This window comes from Panthera pardus, unplaced genomic scaffold, assembly GCF_024362965.1.
Source record: "Panthera pardus isolate Hobbes unplaced genomic scaffold, ASM2436296v1 HiC_scaffold_22, whole genome shotgun sequence".
Classification (NCBI taxonomy): Eukaryota; Metazoa; Chordata; class Mammalia; order Carnivora; family Felidae; genus Panthera; species Panthera pardus.
Window position 1 is genome coordinate 74,973,944 of NW_026526788.1, and position 23,458 is coordinate 74,997,401.

The 23,458-nt window shown below is 56.1% G+C and overlaps 1 protein-coding gene across 2 annotated transcripts in view; it reads left to right on the forward strand.

Moving 5' to 3' along the window:
- GRK5 (G protein-coupled receptor kinase 5) overlaps positions 1 to 21,203 on the forward strand; it is a 213,831-nt gene extending 192,628 nt beyond the window's left edge. For both annotated transcript variants that reach the window (XM_019459594.2, XM_019459596.2), the window contains 8 exons: positions 253 to 443; positions 4,178 to 4,215; positions 5,940 to 6,029; positions 8,083 to 8,291; positions 12,708 to 12,845; positions 13,653 to 13,790; positions 14,352 to 14,483; positions 16,702 to 21,203. In XM_019459594.2, the coding sequence (XP_019315139.1) occupies positions 253 to 443; positions 4,178 to 4,215; positions 5,940 to 6,029; positions 8,083 to 8,291; positions 12,708 to 12,845; positions 13,653 to 13,790; positions 14,352 to 14,483; positions 16,702 to 16,800 (1,035 nt within the window). In that variant the 3' untranslated portion in view covers positions 16,801 to 21,203. The remainder of the gene's footprint in view (positions 1 to 252; positions 444 to 4,177; positions 4,216 to 5,939; positions 6,030 to 8,082; positions 8,292 to 12,707; positions 12,846 to 13,652; positions 13,791 to 14,351; positions 14,484 to 16,701) is intronic.
- The last annotated feature ends 2,255 nt before the right edge of the window (positions 21,204 to 23,458 follow it).

Sequence of the window (23,458 nt, forward strand, 5' to 3'; positions counted from 1 at the left end):
CCAGCCTGCCCTCCCCCACTTTGCCTCCTCGCCTGGAACCGCCATATTGGAAGGTCCGAGTCCTTCGTCAGCCAAGAGGGGCAAGGGGCAGCGGTGCCGTGAGGCTGCCCAGGTGCAGGGCGGTGGCACGAAGCTGCTGAGAGCCCCCCCCACTCCGGCCCTCCCCCTCCAGCCTCAAGGACCCTGAGGAGGAAGAGTGGAAGCAGATAGCAGTGGCTGGAACCTCACCGCAGGGCTGTCTTGTGCTCCCAGGTCAACCTGGCCTATGCCTACGAGACCAAGGATGCGCTGTGCTTGGTTCTGACCATCATGAACGGAGGCGACCTGAAGTTCCACATCTACAACATGGGCAACCCTGGCTTCGAGGAGGAGCGAGCCTTGTTTTATGCGGCAGAAATCCTCTGTGGCTTGGAAGACCTCCACCGGGAGGACACCGTGTACAGGTGAGCGGGCTCGCCGCCTGGTCCCGCCACCAGCGGCTGAGCAGGGGCTGACCTTCCACACCCGGGGTCAGGCAGGGACCCCCGCCCTGGGACTCGGGGCCCGGCCGTCACCAGAGAAACTCACGCCCTGGACCACGTAAGTGAGGCGGGCTGCTCGGGGGGCCAAGTGTATGAGGTGCTAGTCCTTCAGAGTTGACGAGGATGGGCCAAGGCCACCGGTGCCTTCCAGCCCGGCCTGCCAGAAGCTCGGTGAGCCGGTCCCAGAAAGACAGTAGGATCGTCACCACAGCAGCACGGACCTCGGTCCATCCCATATTGTTTGACTTTATGGGTTCCACAAGCAGTGGTTTTCAAACTTTTCTCACTGCCCCTCTCAAGGAAATTTGAAAATCTGTGTGCCCTCATACATCAAGGAGACATCCTAAATAGTATATCATTTGTTAAAACAGTGGCTGATATTTTGAAGCTCAGCAATTAACATCGCATTTTTGAAGGTAGCCAGTGGAATCTAATTGCTACAGCAAATGGATTTCCACCAAAAATGCATGACGGGGTGCCTGGGTGGCTCAGTCGGTTCAGCGTCCCACCCGAGCTGCTTTCGGCTCAGGTCATGATCTCACAATTCATGAGTTCAAGCCCTGCATTGGGCTCCGCACTGACGGTAAGGAGCCCGCTTGGGATTCTCTCTCACCCTCTCTCTCCTCCCCTGCATATGCGCTCTCTCTCAAAATAAATAAATAGACTTAAGAAAATAGTTTTTTTTAAGTCAAAACACCTGACAGGGGTGCTTGGGTGGCTCAGCCGGTTAAGCATCTGACTTTGGCTCAGGTCATGATCTCACAGTTCGAGAGTTCAAGCCCCATGTCAAGCTCTGTGCTGACAGCTCAGAGCCTGGAGCCTGCTTCCGATTCGGTGTCTCCCTCTCTCTGTCCATCCCCCCCCCCAAAATTAAATAAACATTAATAATTAATTAATTAATTATAAAAAATGCATGAAAACTCTTTAAAGGTGAGGGATCTATCACTCTCTTCCCCACTCCCTTCCTCCCCCGCAGAATGTTATTATAACGTCATCTCTTTTTTGGCCTAAAAGTCTATCATTGAGCAGCATGTGGACCTGAGATGGATGGATATATATAAGATTTTTATTTTAATTTCCTTTCACCATAGGCTCTCAGTGTTAAAATAACTTGTGTTAAGTTGCCATTGTAACGATTTTAGTAGAACCCATTTCTTTTTTTTTAAATTTTTTTAAATGTGTATTTATTTTTGAGTGGGGAGAGGGGCAGAGAGAGAGAGGGAGACAGACAGAGCACCAGCAGGGCAAGGGCAGAGAGAGACAGAGACACAGAATCTGAAGCGGGCTCCAGGCTCTGAGCTGTCAGCACAGAGCCTGACTTGGGGCTCGAACTCACGGTCTGCGAGATCATGACCTGAGCCGAAGTCGGACACATAACCGACTGAGCCACCCGGGTGCCCCTAGTAGAACCCATTTCTGATTGGGGTCCTGGAGCAGGACACCATAGCAATCAGAGCGAAAAGGAGCCTGCTTTTCTTCTGTCAGTTGGAATCTGCCCATTGAGAAAGGGCACGTGGTGGGGAGATCCCAGAGAATGCCAGGACAGGGCCTTCTCAGGTTAGAGATCTAGAAATACACGTTCTTGAAAACCTCAGCCCACAGAGAACCCCCTGGACTGTTCCCACAGACCCAGTGGACACACACACCCCAGTTGGAGACCTTTGCCACAGAGCTCTTGGCAGGGATGATCTTGGGAGTCCAAGAAGGTGTTGAAACAAGAAGGAATGGCCTTGACCACCCCCCCAACATTCTCACGCCCCCACCATTCTCACACCCCCAATATTCTCACACCCCTGACATTCTCACCCCCCCCAACATTCTCAGCCCCCAACATTCTCACACCCCAACATTCTCAGCCCCCAACATTCTCACCCCCCCAACATTCTCACCCCCTCAACATTCTCACCCCCTAAACATTCTCACCCCCTAAACATTCTCAACCCCAACATTCTCACACCCCCAACATTCTCACCCCCTCAACATTCTCACCCCCCACAACATTCCCACCGCCCAACATTCTCACCCCCTCAACATTCTCACCCCCCACAACATTCCCACTGCCCAACATTCTCACCCCCTCAACATTCTCACCCCCCACAACATTCTCACACCCCAACACTCACACCCCAATATTCTCACCCCCTCAACATTCTCACCCCCCACAACATTCTCACCCCCCAACATTCTCACACCCCAACATTCTCACCCCCTCAACATTCTCACCCCCACAACATTCTCACCCCCCCAACATTCTCACACCCCCAGCATTCTTACACCCCAACATTCCCACCCCCAACATTCTCACCCCCTCAACATTCTCACACCCCAACATTCCCACCCCCCAACATTCTCAAACCCCCAACATTCTCACACGCCAACATTCCCACCCCCCAACATTCTCACCCCCTCAACATTCTCACACACCCCAACATTCTCCCCATTTAGGCTTTTGTTTTGTTTTCATTCAAGTGAAAAGAGAAAAAAAATCCCTTTGGGTTGAAAAAAGAAATCTCCACTTGATGGCTTTTCTCTTAAAACAAAAAGAAAGGCGGTCCTCCAAGCTCTGGCCCTTATTCTCGGGAGGAAGAGAACCACAGCGCTTCCCTGGCTTCCACCACTTGGACCACTTGCCGTGGCCTCTCCATGGGTTTGGGCTCTGGCCCTAGTCCGCCAGCTATCTTTCCAACCCTGTGGCTGCTGGCTTACTGAGAGGGTGGCTCTTTGCCCTTATTTGGAACGGTTAATACATCAAAGAACGCGAATTAAATAAGAGCAACAAAGTATTTGTGTTTATTTGTGATAAATAACCCCATACAAACGCATTATCACCTTGTGAGGCTTCCCCACTGGATTTGAACACATTAACCATTCCCCATGAGGACAGCTGCCAGCAGTTAAATAAACAAAGCCAGTTGGTGGAGAGTCGGATCCTCAATCCAGATGCTGATGGCTTAACTGAGTCGCACATGCTATCCTACTGGCTGTTCTTTTACCCGTGGAAAGGACCTTCTAGTAAAACCAGACACTGCTGCTGCCTCCCTACCCCAGTTGGGTGGGGAGGGGCTTGTTATTATGAAGAGTGACTGTGTCATCAGAGAGAAGAGAGGAGGGACAGATGGAGACGGGCACACCTACAGCTGTGCTTTCTTGGGCTTATGACTCTGCTGGAGTTGGGGGACAAGGGGTTTCCTTCCCCAAGGGGGCCTGCCCTCTACAATTCTCTGCCCCAGTTCTACAGCTGGTGCTGTGTTCTCAGTAACTTCTCCTCCCTAATTCCCAGGCCCCGCTCTGCCTTCAGGGCATCCCAGAGCATCCTGAGACCTCCGGGTGTTCCCAGCCCTAGAGGGGTCTGTCACCACACCAGCCAGAAGTATTCTCCGCCCCTGGTGTGGTCAGTGTGTGGATAGGAGCCAGGGCTGGCCCTTGCCTGACCCCTTCCCAGTCATCTCCAGGTCGGGAAGATGCCTATGGCAACAGCGACATTTGTTTTACATACTGGGAGGAAGGAAATTAGTCCAAGACTGTCTGGATCCAGAAAGAGACCAGACAGCCTGAGCCAAGAGATGGGAAGGAAACACGGCAAGAAGTCAACCCAGACGCCATGCCCTGGTGCTGAGAGTGCCCACACTCACATGCTTGTCCTCTTCCTCTTTCAGAGATTTGAAACCCGAAAATATCCTGCTAGATGATTATGGTAAGTTGGGGAGCCGCTTGGGAAACCCCTTTCCTGCTCTGTAGCCAAGGAGAGCATCATAATCCAAAAGGAGCAGGGGGCCTTCCTGCAGAGACTCTCAGAGGCACGACCCTGGGACTGGGGGAGAGCAGTGGGCAAAGAGGGAGAGCACCCACTCCCTCTCCCCAATCCTGGGTACCCAGGGCAGGCAGTGGGCATGGTGAGGCAGCAGTGTGGCTTGGCCAAAAGAGAGACAGAGAGACGGAGAGCACTGACTGAGGAGTCCAGAATTTCAAAGATCCTGGGCAAGTACTTCACTCTCACACAACTTCCTGGTACCCCCATCTCCCTTGCTGGTGAAATGGAAACATGGGCCCTGCTCTGCCTACTTCAGAGGGTGGGGTGGAGGTGAGGCTCCAATAAAATAGCTTAAAGGGCAGTTGTTTCGCCAGCTATAGCCAGCTCTAAATGTGTTAGGCATTATCTGTGCATTACCATTGTTGTTTTCCTGAGTGTGTGTGTGTGTGTGTGTGTGTGTGTGTGTGTGCATGTGTGCATGCACACATGCATATGCGCACATGTACACACACACAGGTAACATGTTTAGCCTCTCACACCTGGGGAATGGTGTTCACATCTGTTATCAGACTAGATGTTCCCATTTCTGCAGAGGGGGCAGGGCCAGCATCCCTGTGCCCATATTATAGATGACAAGATTGAGGCTTAGAGGAGCCGACAAGCCAAGGTCACCCAGCAATCAGTGGCGAGCTGAGACCAGCATGCCTCAGATGCCAGGCAGCCCCTGGCAGGGGGAGGGAGAAAGGGAGGCAGGTCATTGGTGACTTGGAGAGAGGTTTGAGTGGGGAAGTGGGCAGAGGGCCCAGGGCCTGCGCCCTTCTTGGATGAGCCCAGGGCCCACTGGGGTTCTTGTCCCCACTGGGGTTCTTCTGCTGCTCTCAGAACCATGCCCACCACTGATCTGCAGCCTGATAGCTGGAACCTGTGTGCTCTCTTCTCCCCTCCCCACCTTCATCAGGGCTGCTGAGCCAGGGAGTTTGCACCCCTCTGGCCTGGTGGGGAGTCCCTGACATTGGACCTCACTGGGGTCCGGGCTGTGGGGCCCTGGTGTGGCCATGACCCTGCCTCAGTGGGCCGCCAAGCAAGACAGAGCTGTAAGCGCTGTGTCATCTTGGCCTTTGGAGGGGAGTCCTGGATTCCATTTCATCTCAGTCTCCCCACGGCCTGGATGACTTTACTCTTGTCTCTCCAAAGGCAGAATGCAAAGAACCTCCAAAGAGCAACGGGGAAGGACAGGGAGTTGCCTCCCGAATTGCTTTATAATTTTTCCCCTTAAGCAAACTGTAAAAGTTCAGGAAAATCTCACATTTTTCCCATGAAGCAATCATAGAATCAGGCCAAGGTCTTTTAAACTTGGTGATCTCAGCCTTCCAAGAAGCCCATTAGGGCATTTTATGGGTAGGCTGGCCATCGTCCAGCCAAATCCAGACATCCTTTCCCGTCTTTATGTTTTCCTCCTGTAAAGTAATGATTTACCCGCGTCCTCTGACACCTGGATGCCCCCAAGGGTCTGCAGTCACCCTGAGGTGGCTGATTGGGATGCCCCTCTTGGGGCCGAGAGTCTGTGTACCTTGACCAGGGGCAAGCAAGTCTCTGGACCGCCCAGGGTGGGCCATGTGTCCACTGACTGTCCCAGCGACCCTTTGACTCTGCTCTCCCCGCCTCAGGCCACATTCGGATTTCAGACCTGGGTCTGGCTGTGAAGATTCCCGACGGAGACCTGATCCGCGGCCGGGTGGGCACCGTGGGCTACATGGGTGAGTGTGGGCCCAGACCCTCCCTGAGCCCACCTCTTGGGCCTCCCTCCTCTATGCAGCTCTGATCAGAAGTGGAGCCACAGCAGGCAGTGGGAGGTCTTAGCTGGGGCAGGTGGAGCGCTGAGGCCCAGGGTTCATCTTGCCTAAACTGAGCATTCTGAGCCCCCCATCACAGCCCCACCTGCACCTCAAAGCCAAGCCACTCTCAGGATCAACAGTCAGTGCGGGCACATGGTGCTGTTTGGGGGAGGCTAAACCCAAGTAGGGGTCTGGTGATTGGCAGGCGGCCTTTCAGGGGGCCCCTGAGAGGAGTGAGGTCACTAGGAAAGGCCCAGAAAGGAGAGGACTGCACCACCTGCTGTGTCACTAGGCATGATGCTAAGTGGAGACCAGCCTTAGCCTCCTTGCCCTGCCCCCCAGCCCCCCACCACAAGCCTACTCTAGGACCACCATCCTGGGGGCTGCAGGGAAAAGACTGGAGCTACATCTGGTCCTCCTGAATCCCTCTCTGGTGATAGGCATCCCCTGGGCTTCCTCCTGCATGTACCTCACACACATGTCCACTTGTCCCAGGGGGTAGGGGGCTCCAGAAAGCTCTGGGTACTGAGGATGCTGCTGTCCTCCACTAGGCTCATGCCAGCAGCACTTGTACAGGATTCTGTGTGTTGTCTCTATTGCTAGAAGGTCCTTTTCAGGTTGCATGTTATTGGGGAACCTGTGTGTATCTATGTTTATGTGGCTGTGTGTGTACCCATGCAAATGCGGATGGATGGATGGATGGATGGATGGATGGATGGATGGAAGAATGGAAGGATGAATGGATGGATGGAAGAATGGAAGGATAGATGGATGGATGGATGAGTGGATGGATGGAGGGATGGACGGATGGAAGGATAGATGGATGGATAGAAGGCTGGAAGGATGGATGGAAGGAATGAAGGATGGATGGATGGATGGATGGATGGATGGATGGATGGATGGAAGTATGGATGAATGAAAGGGTGGATGGATGGATGGATGGATGGATGGATGGATGGATGGAAGGAAGAATGGAAGGATGGATGGATGGATGGATGGATGGATGGATGGAAGGAAGAATGGAAGGATGGATGGATGGATGGGTGGATAGATGGAAGGATGGATGGATGGATGGAAGGATAGATGGATGGATGTAAGGAAGGGAAGATGGATGGAAGGAAGGAAGGAAGGATGGATGGATGGATGGATGGATGAATGGATGGATGGATAAGTGGATGGATGGAACGATGGATGGATGGATGGATGGATGGATGGATGGATGGAAGAAAGGAAGGATGGATGGATAGATGGATACATGGAAGGAAGGAAGGAAGGAAGGAAGGAAGGAAGGAAGGAAGGAAGGATCTGCACACCTTTGTGTACCTGTATGTCTGTCTCGCACAGAGTGCTGCCTGCCTCCATCTGCAGGGCCTCTGTTATATGTGTTATCCAGCACATGTGTGGATGCATTTGCCTCTGGATGCTTGTCACCTGCCTGAAGACATGAAACTTAACCTTTTTTGCACTTCTATGGTTAATCTAAAATTCATTTTATCAAAGTAGTAGGGAAGCCATAGTGAGAGGCTGTTTGAATTCCAGGTGAACTTAAAATCCTCTTTTCTTTGGGTGGACACACTTTCCTTCCTGGCAATAAATATGTGTGCAGCACGTACCCTGTGCCAGATGTCATACCTGTTACTGGGACACAGCAGTGAATAAGGCAGCTCAGATTCTAGTCGGGGAGACATGAAGGGAACAGGTCGTTTCCATCCACTGTGATCAAGCTTCTGAAGCCAGAAGCACAGAGGGGAGCAGTCAGGGTGGGCTCCCTGGAAGAGACGGTATTTATGGCATTTGGTGAGTAGGAGTCAGCAGGGGAAGCATGTCCTTGCCATGAAGCTTCAGGCGTTCCGTGAGCAACACCATCACTCGTGGATGCAGTTGGTGTGAGTCACAACCCTGGCCCCGTGTGCCCTGACTCTGCCCTGCCGCCAGCTCTCTCTTACCTCCCTTCGCTCCCCCCCTCTACCCCCAGCCCCAGAGGTCCTGAACAACCAGAGATACGGCCTGAGCCCTGACTACTGGGGTCTGGGCTGCCTCATCTATGAGATGATCGAGGGCCAGTCGCCATTCCGGGGCCGCAAAGAGAAGGTGAAGCGGGAGGAAGTGGACCGCCGCGTCCTGGAGACGGAGGAGGTGTACTCTTCAAAGTTCTCTGAGGAGGCCAAGTCCATCTGCAAAATGGTGAGCTCCTGGTGAGCCAGACGCTGCCCGTGGGCTGGGTGTCCAGTGGTGTCTCCCCTCCTGCGCAAACAGGCTGACAGGGACAGGGTCAGGCACACTGGGGTGGGAGTAGTGGCAGCACCGAGCCAGAGGAACGAGCAGTCCTGGTCGTGGACTGGGGTGGTCGGCCACGGCTGCCAGGAGAAGGCCTGGGGTGCAGGCAGGGAGGCCCCATGACAGGGAAGGGGCTGGGGCGAACCGCGGGAGACACTCAGATCCGGCTTTGTTAGGGCAAATCAACGTCTTGGAGAAAGGAGATGATCCCAACTGGTTCCCCAAAACACAAAGGGATCTTGGGGCATCCCCTACCCTTGACCTTGGCGCCCTGCAGCCTCGAACTCTGGATCCCCAGGCACTGACTGAGGCCAGCAGGTGCAATGCAGGTGCTGGGGTGGTGATATTTTCAGTCTTTGAACATCTTACAATAGAGTTTTCCTTCCACTCCATGGAATGCTGGCCACACTAGCTTAGGTCCTGCATGACAGCAATCTAAGGACCGTGGGACTTCATCGTCCATGGGGAGGGGGAGGGTGGGGAGCACCGTTTAGACAAGCTGGGTGGGCAGGACCAGACTGGGGCTAGGAAGCCTGATAGAGGAAGTAGTGACCGGGGCCATCAAAAATGGAGCTGGGCAGGGGGTGGGGCACCTGGGTGGCTCAGTCGGTTAAGTGACCGAGTTCGGGTCAGGTTACGATCTCACAGTTCGTGGGTTCAAGCCCCGTGTCAGGCTCTGTGCTGATGGCTCAGAGCCTAGAGCCTGCTTCAGAGTCTGTCGTCCTCTCTCTGCCCCTCCCCCACCCTCTCTCTCAAAGACAAACATTCAAAAAAATTTTTTTTGAAGTGGGGCTGGGAGAGAGTCCACCCCTGGGTGCTGCCCCTCCCCCCCCCCCAGCCCAAGTGGCTCGCCAGAGGCTTTGTGGGGGGAATGGCCCCACCTGGCTCTCATGCTCCCAAGTTCTGCCTGTGTCCCCTTGGGGCCTCTCCCTCTGATGCAGGCCCAACTGTGCTGCACCCCCACCCCAGGCAGCGGCCCTCCAGTGCCGGCCGCGCATGGACAGGAGGGCCTGGATGCCCCACTCCGGGTACCCATGAGCCCTCGGACCGCCTCTCCCTGGAGCGCTGCTGCACCTGGAACACCAGACGGCAGGGGTGAGGCTGCCCTCCCTGCCTCCTCTCTGACTCGTGTGTATAAACCACAAGGCTGGAGGGTATAGAACGGCAGGCCCGACATGCTGATGAAAGTAGTGAAGCTTCTGCTTCCAGCAAAGCCAAGGCCACACTGTTAGTGGCCCAGGGACCGTGTGGCATAGCTCCCCACCCTGAGGAGGACCCTCTCTGGAGCTATCCGCTCACTGCTTGACCACTTCCTCTTACCGGCTTCAGTCTGACGTCACAGAGCCATGGGAAGAAGGATTCGGGGCAAGATCTGACCATTTGAGCACTTCCAAAAAAGAGGACCCATAGATCTGCCATCGACATGTGTGGGAGTCACTGAAGGAGGCTTGCAGACACACACCCAAACCACGTGGCCTGTGGGCTGGCCCGTAGCCGGGCACTTGCCTGCACCCCTGGGCCTCCCAGAAACCCAAGGAGTCACGGCAGCCAGAGTCGGGGTGGGGGACAGAAGTCAGGTAGGTGGAAATGTGGGACCCTGAGGACATTTGAAAACTGGGGTAGGAGACCCGCCAATATTTGGCTTAGACGCAAGGTGTCTGTCCAGTGGGGCCAAACCGGGCGAAGGATAGAAGAGGGAAGTCATCAGCCATGGTCAGAGCATCACCAAATATCCCAGGTCAGGGTCGGGGACTCAGAGAACCAGAGCAACCCCAGCAGGACACAGGACACGCTGGGAGGACGGAGAGGCAGAGAGGCTCCGGCCCGCTGTCTGGGTGCCTGTCCGGACACCAGGACTAGGGGCACTGCTGGCCCTCTGCTGCCCCCTGGTGGCTACTGCGGGAAAGGCGGTGGCTGAGCCTGGGACTCTGCGTGGACCTTGGCCAATGGCTTTCAAAGGTCGAGCCAGTGTCCCCTCATCTTTCTCTGCTGGAAGAACTGACAAAGCCCTCTGGCCTTGCTTCATCTTCTTAAAAATGACCATAGGGTCATGGGATTCTGGCCTTGGGCTTCCTGGCCACCCCTCCCCACAGCCTGTCCGGTCTGGCAGCCAGGCTGGCCCTGTCGCCTCCAAGAGGTGCCAGCTCAGGACACAGCAGGGCCTGTCTGTGAGGAAACCATGAAGGCTTGGGGCACATTGGACTGTTTCTAGACCCTGGCAGCTCCAGCCCTGCCTGCCCAAGAAGGCCACTCCACAGACTGCAGGGAGGCTGGTCCCTGGCCGCCTGTTCCTTCCCTGATTCCACCCTGATGCCACAAGACCCTCTCCACTGCCCCCTGGGGTCCAGAAAATTCATACGTGTCAGTGCCCGGTCCGCTGGTCCAGTCCCTAGGCCCAGACCTCAGCCCCACCTCTGTAGGTCCCTGCTGAGTTCCAGAACTGGCCCTGACCTCCTCACAGGACCCTCCCTCTGGCCCTTCAGCCACCTCAGCCTTAATCAGCCTTCCAGCCCATCTCTTCTCCTCCTTCAGGAAGCCCACTCTGCCTGCCCCACTTGCCCAGCTCACACCATCTCTCCCTCTCACTTCTGGTGTATACCTGATACCAGGGCTGCAATCAGGTAGCACATAGATGGGTGTTCAGCCTGCACGGTGTTTTAGAAAGAGGTGGATGGCAGGTTAATTGCCAAGACTTCAAGCAGGAGAGATTTCACATGAGAACCTGGACTTTCGGCCCTGGGCACAAGCCAACACTCCTGGCAGAACTGATGGGCGGCCTGGCACAGCCCTCCCAGCCCACCTCGCCTTTATTGTCCTTGTTCGTGTTTCTGGCTGGCTGGCCCTGCAGGCTCTGGGGTCTACGGCTGGGAGGACCAGCCTCTACGCAGGGAGCCTTGCCTCTTTGGGACTTCTCAGAACAGGGAGGAGCCCTGGCCCAGCAGAGCCTGATTCCTGGAGCCTTTGTGGAACTGCAAAGCCTCCGGAGAAGACAAGCTAAAGTCCCGAGGCACCGGCTCACTGGGCAAAACATGCCTGGGTGATCGGTGGACCAGAGGTTGACATAGTGATTCTCACAGCTTAAGTCTTTTCTAGGCTGTGACCTGGTGTTTGCCCAGGTGCCGCCTTTGAGTCCTCTGTTTGAAGGGAAATGGGAAGGGAATGGCTCCTGCAAGCCTCCGCCTCTAGACCATGAACCTCAGCAGGCCCGCCTGCCCGCTGGCCCACCACCGCAACCCCAGCCCCCACGGCCAGCTGCAAATGTACATTTTAGGAGAGCACACACGGGGTGCCAGCATATTGGAGAGAGAATGGCCTGAGGTCAGGCCATCCACTCTGATTCTGGTCTCAGAGCAAACAGATGCCCGGGGGTCAGCTGGTGGTCCTCCAGCATCACAGCCTGCCCTTCCCAGCCCCCTCCCAGCGCCGCCCCCCACTCTCCTGCCGCCTCCCCCCCCCCCCCCCCCCGCCCGCTCATACCTTTACCCGTCTGGCCTGGCTGACTGCTTCTGCAGCCTCTTCCTGCCCTATGAACCTCCCCACCTGTGGCTTCTGAGAAGGACACTCCTCTACCCTGACCAGCATTCTCCCCAGCCAGTTCACCCTGGCCCATCCCCCGCCCCTTCATCCTTCGCCCAGACTCAAAGACAGGTGTTCCCCAAGGCTGCCCTCGGGTCTCCACCACCCGCTTTTGCCAGCCGATGCCTTCCCCACCTCCCCACTCCTGGAAAGCCTGTAGCAAATGCCCTTTCCCTGCAAAGCTTCCCCGTCCCCCCAGCTGGCAGCCAGGTCGTGTTCCTCTGCCATCATGGTGTCGTACCTGTATTGCCCTGATGGGTCCTCTGAACGTGGCCTTGCTGAGGCCAGGTACTCCGTGCCCGTCGCCGGTCTCTGCACAGAGGTTTGTGCCAACTAGATACCTATCTACAGGGTACTCGGGCGTTGAGTAGACGAATGAGTGAGACCTGCAGAGACCATCCGTGCCCTTTGTAGCTTGCCTGTAGCAGAAGAAGTAACACAGGGCCACAGACATGGGTGGTGCCCAGTGTGCCGCAGGGTCGGTGTACTGCTGTGGGGAGGGCAGGCAGGACCCCCCGCCCTCCTGCAGCCTCTAGGCATCTAAGCACGCTGCAAGGCCCGAGCAGGCCAAGGCAGTGTCCCCTGGGTATCTGGGGGCGGCTCGGGCCCCGCAGAGGCTGGAGGAGGACGTGTGGGAGGCTCCGGGGTGCACCTGTGAAAGGAGGCCTGAAGCCCCAAAGCCCCTGTGGCCTTCAGCGGGACGAAAGGCCCACCCAGCCATGACCTCTCACGGCTCTCTTGTCACAGCTGCTCACCAAAGATGCAAAACAGAGACTGGGCTGCCAGGAGGAGGGGGCTGCTGAGGTCAAGAGACACCCCTTCTTCAGGAACATGAACTTCAAGCGCTTAGAAGCCGGGATGTTGGACCCTCCCTTCGTTCCAGATGTGAGTTGCCTCCCCGACCCAGGCTGCACCTGTGCACAGACTCACGACTTCAACTTAGTGAATGTCCACACTGGGCCCTGGGAGGCCACCCCGACCGACCTTGAACTCCTAGAGGGCAGGGCCAGTGGGCAAGTGAGAACAGTGGATGTTAGTGCTCTAACAGCCACAGCTCATGGTTCCGGTGCCCAGCTCCATGGTGGGCGCTTACATCAGCCCCACGGCATAGGTTTTTCTAATGTCCCCACTTTGCAGGTGCGAGGACTGAGGCCAACAGGGGATATGTGACTTTCCCAGAGTTCCTAAGCATCACAGCTGGGAGCCCAGCCCAGGCCCGTCCGGCTGCAGAGCCTGGGTGCCCGGTAGTGAGAACTACCTGGAGGTTGTCTCTGGGCTACGTGTCTCTCTGGCCCTGGGTCCCCAGCATCAGTTCTCTCTGTGGGGGACAGGCTGGAGGCCCCAGCTGGGACGGCCCTCGTTTGGACGGAGATGCCCGGAAACACTTCCATCATCCTGATCCTGTGGGCTTTGGGGAACAAGAAAATCTGCTGGGGGCGTGGGGATCCCCAGGGGTGCCAAGGAACGTGAGGTCAGAGAGGGCATGTTCAGTCTCCCCACCGTGGCCCCAGCCTGGAGAGTGGGGAGGCCTGCAGCCGGCCTGAGGCCGATGGCGGGAAGGAGCCCCTTGGCAGATCTGGGAGAGAGCAGCACCGGTCCCTTGCAAGGTGCCCCCTGCCCCCCATCAGAACCCGAGGCTGGGGGCACCGGGCCTGGGGCGGGACCCTGTGTGACCGAGCCCTCCGCCCGCAGCCCCGCGCCGTGTACTGCAAGGACGTGCTGGACATCGAGCAGTTCTCCACCGTGAAGGGCGTCAACCTGGACCACACGGACGACGATTTCTACTCCAAGTTCTCCACGGGCTCCGTGCCCATCCCGTGGCAGAGTGAGGTGAGCAGGGCGGTGGCCACATGCACCCCGAAGGGGGCCGCTGGGTCGAGGGCACCAGGCCTGGCCCAGGGCACCGTGGGCATGGGGTCAGAAGAGGAATAGGAGGTGACATGGACACGGCCGTCTTTGCCGGCTGTCTCGGGAAGTCTGGCTGGGAGAGAGGAGGAGAACAGGACTGTGGCTGGACGCACAGGTGGGAATGAGCTGGGGGAGTCGGTGCTGCTTCCAAGGGTTGGAAATGATGGGGCAGGGGAGGGGGCGCTGGCAGGGGGAAGGGCCCGGAGCATGTGGGTGACCTGGGCTCGGGGGGGTGTAGGGGGGGCTGGGGTGTGGGCTTGGTAGCTGGATGATGAGCACACCCTTGCGGCCAGCCGGCAGGGGAGAGGCAGTGGCAGGCGAGGAGCGGCCTGGGCCCGGGGCCCCTGAAGGACGCAGGGCAGGGGGAGGACCTATTGGAAGCCGGCTCCGGGCAGGGTGGTGGCCCGGCCTCCGGGGCTCCTGTCCACCTAAGATGACGAACACAGCTGTTCACGCTACCTGTGGTTTGCACCCCTTCCCCAGATGATAGAAACCGAGTGCTTTAAGGAGCTGAACGTGTTTGGACCTAACGGTACCCTCTCGCCGGACCTGAATAGGAATCACCCTCCAGAACCGCCAAAGAAAGGGCTGCTCCAGAGGATCTTCAAGCGTCAGGTGAGGGATGCCCCCACCATGGCCGGCTGTCCTGGCGTTGGCCCTGGGGACGCCCTGGGGCCCAGGTACTTCCCTGAGACCAGAGCTGTGGCCTTCTCCCAGTAGCCCGTCCCAGCCCCTGAAGCCCACCGGCTGGGTAGAAGGGGCAGGGCCGGCCCAGAGCTCACCCTTCACGAGGGTTTGTCAGCCTCGGCACCGTTGGCATTCTGGGTGAACTCTCTGTCGTGGGGGCCGTCGTGTGCAGTGAGGGATACCCAGCAGCCTCCGGGCGTCTCCCCGCCAGGAGCGCCCCACTCCCGCTGTGCAAGTCAAAAACGTCTCCAGACCTTGCCCAGTGTCTCTGGGGCGCAACCTCCCTGACAGAGAGCTAACTGCCCCATGTGGCCATTGTAAGGACTCCAGTTCTGTAGGTAACTGCTGAACGTGACAAAGAACGGGGAGAACAGGTGTGGGAGAGGTGGTCCCCACAGAGCCTCAGTGGCTCCTGGGCTGGGGCCCCATACATGGCAGCTGTGCCCCCCAGCTGGCAGCCAGAGGACACTCTGCCCCTTGGGAAGACGCATTTTTCCTCAGAGTCTGCCCCTGGATTAAGGGCTGGTGTGGGCCAGACAGAAGACGTGTCCCCACAGGCCTGTGAGTGAGAGGCCACTGAGGCCCCCACCTCATCCCCTCGTCCACCCTCCTGGCCTGGCCCCTGAAGGAGGCGTGGCCCCCCATTGCACCCATGCCACAGCCTGGGAGGCTCCTGTGACTTATACTCCTCCCCGCCCCCCACCCCAAGGGAGCTGTGCCCCTCCCAGGAGGACGAAGAAGGAGAGGCTGTGAAGCTCTGGTCCCCAGGCCCCAGGAATCCCGGCTCCCCTAACAGGATGGGGTGGCTGTTTATGGCATTCTGGTGTGGACCAGCTCTGCACTGGCTGCTTTTTGAGAGCTTCTCCTAATTAAGCTCCACAAAAGCCCGGGCCTCCGTCCAACCATTCATTCATTCAGCCAATATGTATTGAGTGCCTACTCAATTGAGTGTGCTAGGCTGTTTTCTCAGGGCTGGGGATGCATCAGCAAGCCAAACTGGGATCCTTCCTTTGGGACATGCTGGTGCCATGTGAGCCCAGCGTGTGTACGATTAACCCACTTCACAGGTAGGGAAACTGGGGCTGAGGGGGTCAAGGAACTTGCCCACAGTCACAAGGCCAGTGAGCCCCTGCGAAGGATCTGGGGTTAATGGTGGGGAGCACAGATCAGACATATGGAGAGAAAATGCAGCCTGATGCCAAGTTTGGGGTTTTATCTAAAAGCTTCATGTGAGTTTCACATCCTGTTCCAAAATATACTCATGTTCATATACTATAAAAATATAATTTTTAAATGCTTCCACCAAGGAAAATGGAAGCTCCCGAAAGAAAGGAACCTGTCTCCTCCCACATGGCTGAGTCCCCAGGTCCTGGGACAGTCATTTGCTGTGGAGGCTCCCCAACTTGGGGTTCAAATCTGGCCCTGACTCTTCCTGCTACTTGGGTGGCACTGTACCGCCCCTGTCCCAGCCTTTGTGTGCCCGTCTCAAAGGTCAGTGCCCAGAGCAGGGAAGAAGGAAGTGGAGGTCAGCGGCCCTCTGCACAGCGCCCAGCACTACCACCAGGGAAGCAGATGGCCCGGGTCTCTCTCCTCCTCCCTGCAGGTGTGGGGGACCCGCACCCACGGGTATGCCAAGAGGGTGCCAGGGGCACCAAAACAAGCAGCCTGTGGTTCTCGGGCCAGGCACTCGCTCAGGCCCTCTCTGCACACAGCCTGGCCCTGTGGAGAAGCAACTCTTCCCCTACACTACAAGCAGGGCAGCCAAGACATTTAATAACTCACCCAAGGTCACTCAGCTAAGTGGCAGGTGTCAGGCTCAAACCCATGGCAGTTTAACCTTGGGCCTGCGGTACTTAGCCGCGTAGATGTTCTGGGAGGGGCCACCTTCTCCCTCCCTGCCTGGGATTTTCTTAATTCCATACCTGCCCCTGCCTTGAGGGGTGGCCTCTGACCCTGGGTCTGTGGCAGGTGGGGGCGGGGGGGGGGGGGTGATGTACAAGGCAGCGGAAAAAAAGAGATGGTCAGCAAGCCCTGATCGTGGCCCTGTTTTCAGATTCAGAGGCCTCTCCTGTCCACTAGGACTAACTCTGTCTCCCTCTCTCTCTCTCTCTCTCTCTCTCTCTCTCTCTGTCTATCTCTCCTCCAGCATCAAAACAATTCCAAGAGTTCACCCAACCCCAAGACCAGTTTTAACCACCACATGAATTCAAACCATGTCAGTTCAAACTCCACGGGAAGCAGCTAGTTAGCGCTCTGGCCTTGAAGTCCACGGTGGGACCAGCCCTAGACCCTTGTCCTTAGAAACAGAACTTACGGACAGGGGAGCCCTCCAGGAGCCGGGGACGGAGGCCGCTCACCCCCTCGACGCAGAGCCTCCAGGTTTCTCAAAGAGATTTCCACTCAGGTCTGTCTCCAGAGGTGGCCCTCAAGCCGAGGTGGAACATTGCAATAGAAATCCAATTGGATACGACAATTTGCACGTATTTTAATGGCGTCATACCTAGAACTGAATTTTGTCTTTATTATTTTTAAAGAAAAGTTTTGTAAATTTCTCTATTGTCTCAGTTTACATTTTGTATATTTGTATTTAAATGAAAGTCAGACTTTGAGGGTGTATATTTTCTGTGCAGCCACTGTTAAGCCATGTGTTTTAAGACATTTTAGAGTGGGGGGGTGGGGGGGTGGGGATTTACAAAACAAAAAAATGTGACTCAAGACTTCCAGAGCCTCAAATGAGAAAATGTTTTTATTAAATGTAGAAAAGGACTCACATTTCACCTTTAAAGGATTGGTCGTATCCATCTGTGTAACCTTTCCCTCACATTGATGTCACCGTGCTTTTGGCTTGTAACAATCCGAATTAAGTGCTCAAGACACAATTGGGACTTGGCCCCTCAGTCAGAATGTCCTCTGTGGGGTCTCCGGGGTCACCTGGGGCCGATGTGCACTTTTCCTTTAGAGGCACACGATGCCAGTGTTGCTTCAGCCTTGGCCTTCTCTTCCTTCTGGAACGTGGCCGGTACGCAGAACTGGGTCTCTTTCTTCCTAAGCAGGTTCTGACTGCTAAAACCAGTATGCTTTAAGAGGCTTGCCTTTGGGGATTTTTGTTTTATTCTATTTTTAAGAGAAGCATAGCGGTGATAAGGTGTAGTCATGGAACCCCAACTATCCCAAATCCTCACGGCCCAAGGAAGCATCAGGGAGTGAGGGTCAACGGAATCATCCTGAATGAGTCCCTGGAGGGGGAGGGAGGCTTGCCCAGGCACTCCTGGCACATTCCTTAAGCGTTTACGGGACCAGAGGGTCTGGAGAGCTTCCCAAGGCCCCACAGATTCACCGGCCCAGGCGGCATGGATGGAGTTCGCTCTCTAAGCAAATGGGATGCTCTAGGGGAGGGCCGGGACCCAAAGAAGCTCAAGGCCACTGTCCCTTCCTGGGAGGAGTGGGACAAAGGCAAGATGTAATGGGGCATCTCAAAACTCCAGGCACAAATAGCCCTCAGGAGGACTCGGTGGCTTTGCCAGACCAGGGTCTTCTGAAGGCAGTGTCCAGGCCCTCTGAGCACGGCCGTCCAGCAGCAAGGAGCCACCGGCCCCCTCCTGTTGCCTCCACAAGGTGACAAGAAGCAAATCCACCCTCGCCTCCCCCCCACTCCAGAATAGGGTGAGTGGTTGACAGCCCTGCTCCCCTGCCTGGCTGCGTCCCCGGCGGCTGAGCCAGCCTCCTCCTTCTGACGGCAGCCGCCTGGCAGTCGCCAGGATTTCGCCCAGTGTGGAGCCTGCACTTCTGTGATCCGCATCTCCTATCAACATGCAGATTCCTGGGCTCCACCCCAAGCCTGTGGGATGGGATGCTTTAGAAGCAGGGCCCCAGAATCTGCATCTAAAGAAGTTCTCCAGAACATTCTGACGCACCCTCAAGGAAGGGCACGTGAGCCTTGGCTGCAGTGGGGCTTTGGATGTGACCCAAAACGATTTCTTTAGGTGACGCGGGCAGTGCGAAGCATGAGCTTTTAGGGAGGAGACAGTGGCGGGGCACGGCAGCCCCATGCCCCACGCCCGTGCTCTTGCCCCCAAACTGGAGCACGCCGCTGGAGAGGGGCTGGCTTTGGGACGGGTCATTTTAGGGCGTGTGACCGATAAGTGGGAGAGAAGCAACCGGTGGGCTTCCCTCGGGTCCTCTAATGCGCAGTATTATTTTCTTCAAGACCGGCTCTCGCCTCACGAGGCTTCTTCTGTTACTTTCCTGGGCTGCATACAAGATAAGTACAAACAGCCATACTCCGTTTCTGCCAAGGAAGTGGAAAGCCCCCTGGCCAGTATTTTAAGAGCCTCGAGATCTTGCTGACCCTCCTTTCTTAATGGAAAGGACAGTCATCTTCCTGGGACCATCACCAGCCCGAGCCCCCACTCTCCTTCCTTCCTTGTGCCCCGTTCACAGCAACTCAGTGCTTCCCGGTGACCCGTGTAGAGAAGCCATCTCTTAATTCCTCAAAGCCCCACACTGGCCATTTGTAGGACCAGAATCGTCAAGAGACAAGAGGGAAAAACATCCATCGCTGTGTGTTTCTGCATCGTGGGAGCTCCGACGATACGCACAGGCCTTTGTGGGACTCTTAAAACGACTGGAGTCTTCCTTCTCATTCGCTGCCTGTCCCCACCCAGTGCCCGTAGGACGTGGGGCCAGAGTCACCCGCCTTCCTGATCATCCTGTTCCTACTGCCCATTGTTCCCTATGAGAGAAGGGAAGTCCGTTTCAAACAATGCCTGAAAATCAGCCCTCCTTTCCACCAAGTCCAACAAGTAGGTCCTGCCCCCCACCCTCTCCCTAGCTTCTACTCCAACTTGTTTTCTGTAGCTGCAGTTTTAAAAGGCATTTTTAAATTAAGGAGGGGGAACCCACTTTCGCACCCATCCACTTATCTGGGATGAGGCGTGTTTGGGCAGTGAATGAATTTAATTTTTTTTTTTTTAAACTGCATTTGAGCTCTTCATAGAAGGGCCTCTCTTTCTCCAAGCATGACATTTTTCTCACTGGACGCTCGCCGACCTCGTGCCTTTGAGGTGAGACGCAGGGCCTCGCAGAAGCATCTCTGCTTCTACTTTTCCGGAGACAAGCTGCTGCCCCCAGTGGGACGGGGTGGTCTCCGCCATGAGCACCACCACCGACAAGTGTCTATCGAGCCCCCAGGGGGGCTCCCATAATGTCGCCCATAACCACACACAGGCCTGACCCCTGCCTTCACAGAGGACGGCACCCTCCCCCGCCCCCCAAACGCACCACTCACTTTCTACTCTTTCTAGGCCGGGAACATCACTTTTTAAGCCATGAGGTCTCGAGGTCACTTGCACCGTTGCTAAGTGTTGCCATGTCTGGAGCAGCCCCGGGCTTATTTCCTGAAATGCACTGTTCTTAGCAGATACTGGGGCTCCGAGGGGCAGGCAGCAGGGAGGCCGGCTGGGTGGAAGAGCGCAGGGTACCTCGGCTTGATGCACCCTTGACACGCACCACTGCAAAGAATGGTGGTGAGTTCTGGGGACTCGTGTGGACGCCACCTTGGCCTCGAAGGCACAGCAGCATGCGGCCGCTTGCCCTTGAGCCTGGCAAGCCCCGACAATGCCGAGGGCATGCCCTCTGAGAAGCCAGGCTCTCCACGCCCGCTGTCGAAGCTCCTCGTTCTTCCACACCCCTGTCCTTTCCCGAGAGGTTCAGGGCGTCGGTTTCCCACGGACTCGACTGAGCTACTGACCCAGACCTCAATTCGGAGGGACCACGGCCGCCTCCTTGCACCTGGCGTCCAGGCCTTGCCAGAGGAAACAGGAGCCTCGCGGACGAGCAGAAGCCCACCGAGATGAAGTGCCACCCGGGTGACATCAGCTCTCCTCTTGGGCTTCTGTGGACGCCCCCGTCCGTGTGAGCACCTGCGTCCTTCCAAGGGCAACCTCGCCCGGTGTCCCCTGGCCTCATAACCCCACCCTCTGACACAGGACCTCCTAAACTTTACAGCCTTTGTTCCGAAGAAGGAGTGTGAAACCTCCACGCATTTTGAAGGCACAGGGCTGAGACGTGACCAGCAGGGAACTCACTTCTTTCTGTCACAACGGACCAGTGAAGCCTCGTCCCGAGGCCCCTTCCCCTTCCCCCGGACCCCACCCCACGGGCTTTCACAACCAACCCGTCCAGCTGTCAAAGCCCAGAGGGTGCGGGTCAGAGCCTGCTCGGGTGCAGGGCAGGGTTCTCGGCTGGTCTTATGCTGGGGACGGTGGTTAAAACATTTGGAAACTTAGCTCTCCCCAGGACGGAAAGACGCTTCCTCAAAGAATCTAGATTATCGTTCCCCAGTCCATCAAGACGTCATTTTTGTAATAGATCAAAAGCAAATGTTCTCGATTAGAAGAGCTTAGTGGCTGTTGGTAGCGTTAAAATAAATAATCCTTCTAGTATCCAAAGGTTTCTATTTTTTTTTTTCAGGGAAATTTAAACTTTGATGGTGAATGAAAATAGTTCCCTTTTGGAGGTCATTCCTGAAGATAACGGCTTTTGTTCTGTTCTGAATCTTTGTCCGTTCCGTCTCCTATGTCACTGTGCTGCTGTATCTAGATCGAACCACTGTTGTTTTTTTAAGAGAAATAAATTCCTTAATGAAAAGAGTATTTCTTTCTTTCTGCACACGGCTGTCACCGCTGAGATGCCAGCATCTGCTGCCACCGCGTCTTGAATAACCCTCTCCTTAAGCGGACAGCTCAGGCCCCGCTGAAGCTGTGGCCCACATACACCACCCCCCACCCCCCCCAGACCGCGGGAGAGAGTCCACTGGGGGAAAGGGCATGCTCTGAACCTCTGAACTGGGGGCCCCGTCACAGGGGGGCTGTTCCCTCGGGGTCCCCAGGGCTTTCTCTGGGACCTTCTCCAGAAGCCTCCACTGACTGAGCCAGCCTCCCAGGCAGACAGAAGCCACCATCCTCCTGGGACACACGGTCTGAGGGAGAAACTCCCGGCCCACAGCACCCACCCACCCCACCACTTACACCCCTCTGCCTGGCAACTTTGGTCCCTTCCCAAGCAGACGGGCAGGCTGGGGGCAGGTGGCTCCTTCCCTCACCTCCTGCACCCACTCAGGTCCCTTCCCTTCCTCCAGCTCCAGACAGCCATGGATTCAGTAATCAGGGGCACCGGAATGGTCTCCACCTCCTTCGTTTCCAGGATAGGTTCAAAGTGGGCATCCCCAGGGCACCAAGGAACTTAAGGCCACTATCTCCCTGGGAGGGGCATCCACAGGGTTTCAGGATCTAACTGCCCCCCTACCCCAGAGACCGTGAAGAGGAGGAAAGTCGGGGCCTCAGGAACAGGTTCTCAAGGTGCAGAGGGCCAGGACTCCTGGCACCACTTTGCTGCAGGCATAGGTCAGTTGCTGGGGGCCTCGCTCCGCTGTTTTGGGGGGAGCAGCAGGAAAGAGGCCCGTGCAGTTGGCTAGAGGGTGAATTCTCCTTCCTACTCAGCCATTCAGCAGGTGAACTCCTACTATATCCTCAACACTATCTCGGAACCAAATCAGATAAGGCCCCTGCCCTCCTGTACCTTGCATCCCAGGAGGACGTTGCCACCGCTGGTAGATAAACCAGAGGGCATGGGAGACAGGGCAGTGCCTCGCACACTTTGAGGAGCATAGACTCACCTGGGCGTTTTGAGAAAATCCAGACTCTCAGTAGGTCTGAGTCTGGGTCTGCATTTCTAACAAGCTCCCAGGAGAACCTGCTGGTCCAGGGACTGCCTTTGCGAAGAGGGGCCTAAACCCCAACATCAGGCCAAGGTCTGTAGTCAAATCAGGACCTACATTGCCATTGCTGTCCCTTTCTGGAACTGCATCCAGAAGTGTAGATGTCAGGGAGGCACCTGGGTGGCTCAGTCGGTTAAGCGACGGCCTCTTGACTTCTGCTCAGCTCATGATCTCACAGTCATGAGATCGAGTCCTGCATCCTGCTCCACACTGGGCATGGAGCCTGCTTAAGATTCTCTCTCCCCCTCCTTTTCTGCCCTCCCCCACTCACACATGATCTCTCCCTCTTTCTCAAAAAAAAAGAAGAAGAAGTATAGATTTCTTATCAATATTCACATATGCACTACCCTTGAGGGGAGTTCATACTGTCTTCTCAAAGTCTGGCCCCTGGCCCAGTAGTGGCCACCGCCCTGGGAACTTGGGAAAGAGGGCATTCTCCACCTCCACCCCGGATCTAACCAGAAGCTCGGAGGGCAGGAGCTGGTAGCAGGCCTGCCAGGTGATTCGGATGCACAGTCAAGTTTGAGGACGGCTGATTTACAGAGCGCTTTCCCCTCCTTAAAATCTCATTGAAACGCCCGGCTGACAGATTCCTGTGAGGAAACGGCAGAGGCTCCGGTGGTTGAGATGCTCACCTGTAAACGGGAAATGGTGTGGAGACGTGTTTGCCTTTGTTCTTTAAAACTAGGAGCGAGGAAGGGACGCCCGGGTGCCTCGGTCGGTGAGGCGTCCGACTTCAGCTCAGATCATGATCCCGAGGTTCGTGAGCTCAAGCTCCGTGTCGGGCTCTCTGCTGTCGGCACAGAGCCTGCTTCATTACAGTTTTGTTTATTTATTTTTTTTGAGGGAGAGAGAATTCAAAGCAGGCTCTGGGCTGACAGCACAGAGCCTAATGTGAGGCTTGAGCTTGAACTCACGAACCAGGAGATGACGACTTGAGCCAAAGTCAGACGCTCAACTGAGCCACCTGCGTGCCCCACAGAGCCTGCTTCAGATCCTCTATCCCTCTCTCATGAGCTCTCTCTCTGTCAAAAATCAACATTTTTTAAAAATGGGAGCAAGCGGGGGCACCAGCGTGGCTAAGTCAGTGAAGTGTCCAACTTTGGTTCAGGTCATGATCTCCCAG